Source organism: Sinocyclocheilus rhinocerous, unplaced genomic scaffold (genome assembly GCF_001515625.1).
Source record: "Sinocyclocheilus rhinocerous isolate Xijiao unplaced genomic scaffold, SAMN03320098_v1.1 scaffold15690, whole genome shotgun sequence".
In the NCBI taxonomy this organism is placed as follows: domain Eukaryota; kingdom Metazoa; phylum Chordata; class Actinopteri; order Cypriniformes; family Cyprinidae; genus Sinocyclocheilus; species Sinocyclocheilus rhinocerous.
Genome location: NW_015666160.1, coordinates 21,836 through 23,370, shown reverse-complemented (window position 1 = coordinate 23,370; position 1,535 = coordinate 21,836). Strand labels below are relative to the sequence as shown.

The following is a 1,535-nucleotide window of genomic DNA, read 5'->3' as shown; positions in this document are numbered from 1 at the left end:
GGTTTTGTCGGTCAACATGATCAGCCTTCCTCTGGGTGATTTCCGGCATCTCTCTCACATCGGTGCAGATGGACACACGGACAGTTTTGGAGACCTGTCGTTCCTGAAGGAGGGCCACAGTCTTCTGCTGCAGAGCTCCAAGAGCGAGCAGAACCTGTTCCTCCCGCCGCCGCCCAAGCCGCCTCGAGTCAACCTGGACGAAGCGGGCCGGTGCAGCCCGGTCTGGGAGCACACCCCGGCCCATCAGAGGCAGAAGTGCAGCTCGATTCCCCTCCTGGACACGGAGGAAGACGAGGACACGTGTTCACACACAGAGACGACCGGCATCAGCTGGAGTCCTGCACGCGGCAGCTTGAGCTCCGGACGGGATTCGACCCAAACCAACCCAGAGGAAACACAGCCGGACCAAACAGACACAGCGTTCACGTTCAGTCTGGATCTGGGACCCTCCATACTGGACTCCGTGATGCAGGTGATGGATAAAGTCCATCAATAGAGTCGTGAACTGGAAATAGGGCTGTGCGATATAGCCAAAAAATCATATCTCTGTGTATTTTGGCTGAATTGCGATATGCGGTATACCAGACGAGGAGGCTATCGAACCGAAAGGAGGTTTTGTCGGTCAACATGATCAGCCTTCCTCTGGGTGATTTCCGGCATCTCTCTCACATCGGTGCAGATGGACACACGGACAGTTTTGGAGACCTGTCGTTCCTGAAGGAGGGCCACAGTCTTCTGCTGCAGAGCTCCAAGAGCGAGCAGAACCTGTTCCTCCCGCCGCCGCCCAAGCCGCCTCGAGTCAACCTGGACGAAGCGGGCCGGTGCAGCCCGGTCTGGGAGCACACCCCGGCCCATCAGAGGCAGAAGTGCAGCTCGATTCCCCTCCTGGACACGGAGGAAGACGAGGACACGTGTTCACACACAGAGACGACCGGCATCAGCTGGAGTCCTGCACGCGGCAGCTTGAGCTCCGGACGGGATTCGACCCAAACCAACCCAGAGGAAACACAGCCGGACCAAACAGACACAGCGTTCACGTTCAGTCTGGATCTGGGACCCACCATACTGGACTCCGTGCTGCAGGTGATGGATAAAGTCCATCAATAGAGTCGTGAACTGGAAATAGGGCTGTGCGATATAGCCAAAAAATCATATCTCGTTGTTTTTTGGCTGAATTGCGATATGCGGTATACCAGACATAGTAAGATTGTTAATGTCTTTTAAAGAAGTCTCTTCTGCTCACCAAGCTTAAATTTATTTGATCCGAAATACAGCAAGAGCAGTAATATTCTGAAATATTTTTACTATTTAAAATAACTGTTTTCTAAGTGAATAACTGTTAAACTGTAATTTATTTCTGTGATCAAAGCTGAATTTTCAGCATCATTACTCCAGTCTTCAGTGTCACATGATCTTCAGAAATCATTCTGATTTGCTGCTCAAAAACATTTATTATTATTATTATTATTATCAATATTTAAAACAGTTGAGTACATTTTTTCAGGATTCTTTGATGAATAGAAAGCTCAAAAGAA

The 1,535-nt window shown here is 50.1% G+C and overlaps 2 protein-coding genes across 2 annotated transcripts; both read left to right on the top strand.

The window, feature by feature from the left end:
- Positions 1 to 4: 4 nt before the first annotated feature.
- Positions 5 to 572, top strand: LOC107731781 (cdc42 effector protein 3-like; the record flags this gene model as incomplete). The annotated part of the gene is made up of 1 exon (XM_016542956.1): positions 5 to 572. A coding segment is annotated over one exon (492 nt), but the record flags the coding sequence as incomplete, so codon positions are not given.
- Positions 573 to 579: 7 nt separating this feature from the next.
- Positions 580 to 1,268, top strand: LOC107731780 (cdc42 effector protein 3-like; the record flags this gene model as incomplete). The annotated part of the gene is made up of 1 exon (XM_016542955.1): positions 580 to 1,268. A coding segment is annotated over one exon (528 nt), but the record flags the coding sequence as incomplete, so codon positions are not given.
- Positions 1,269 to 1,535: the final 267 nt, after the last annotated feature.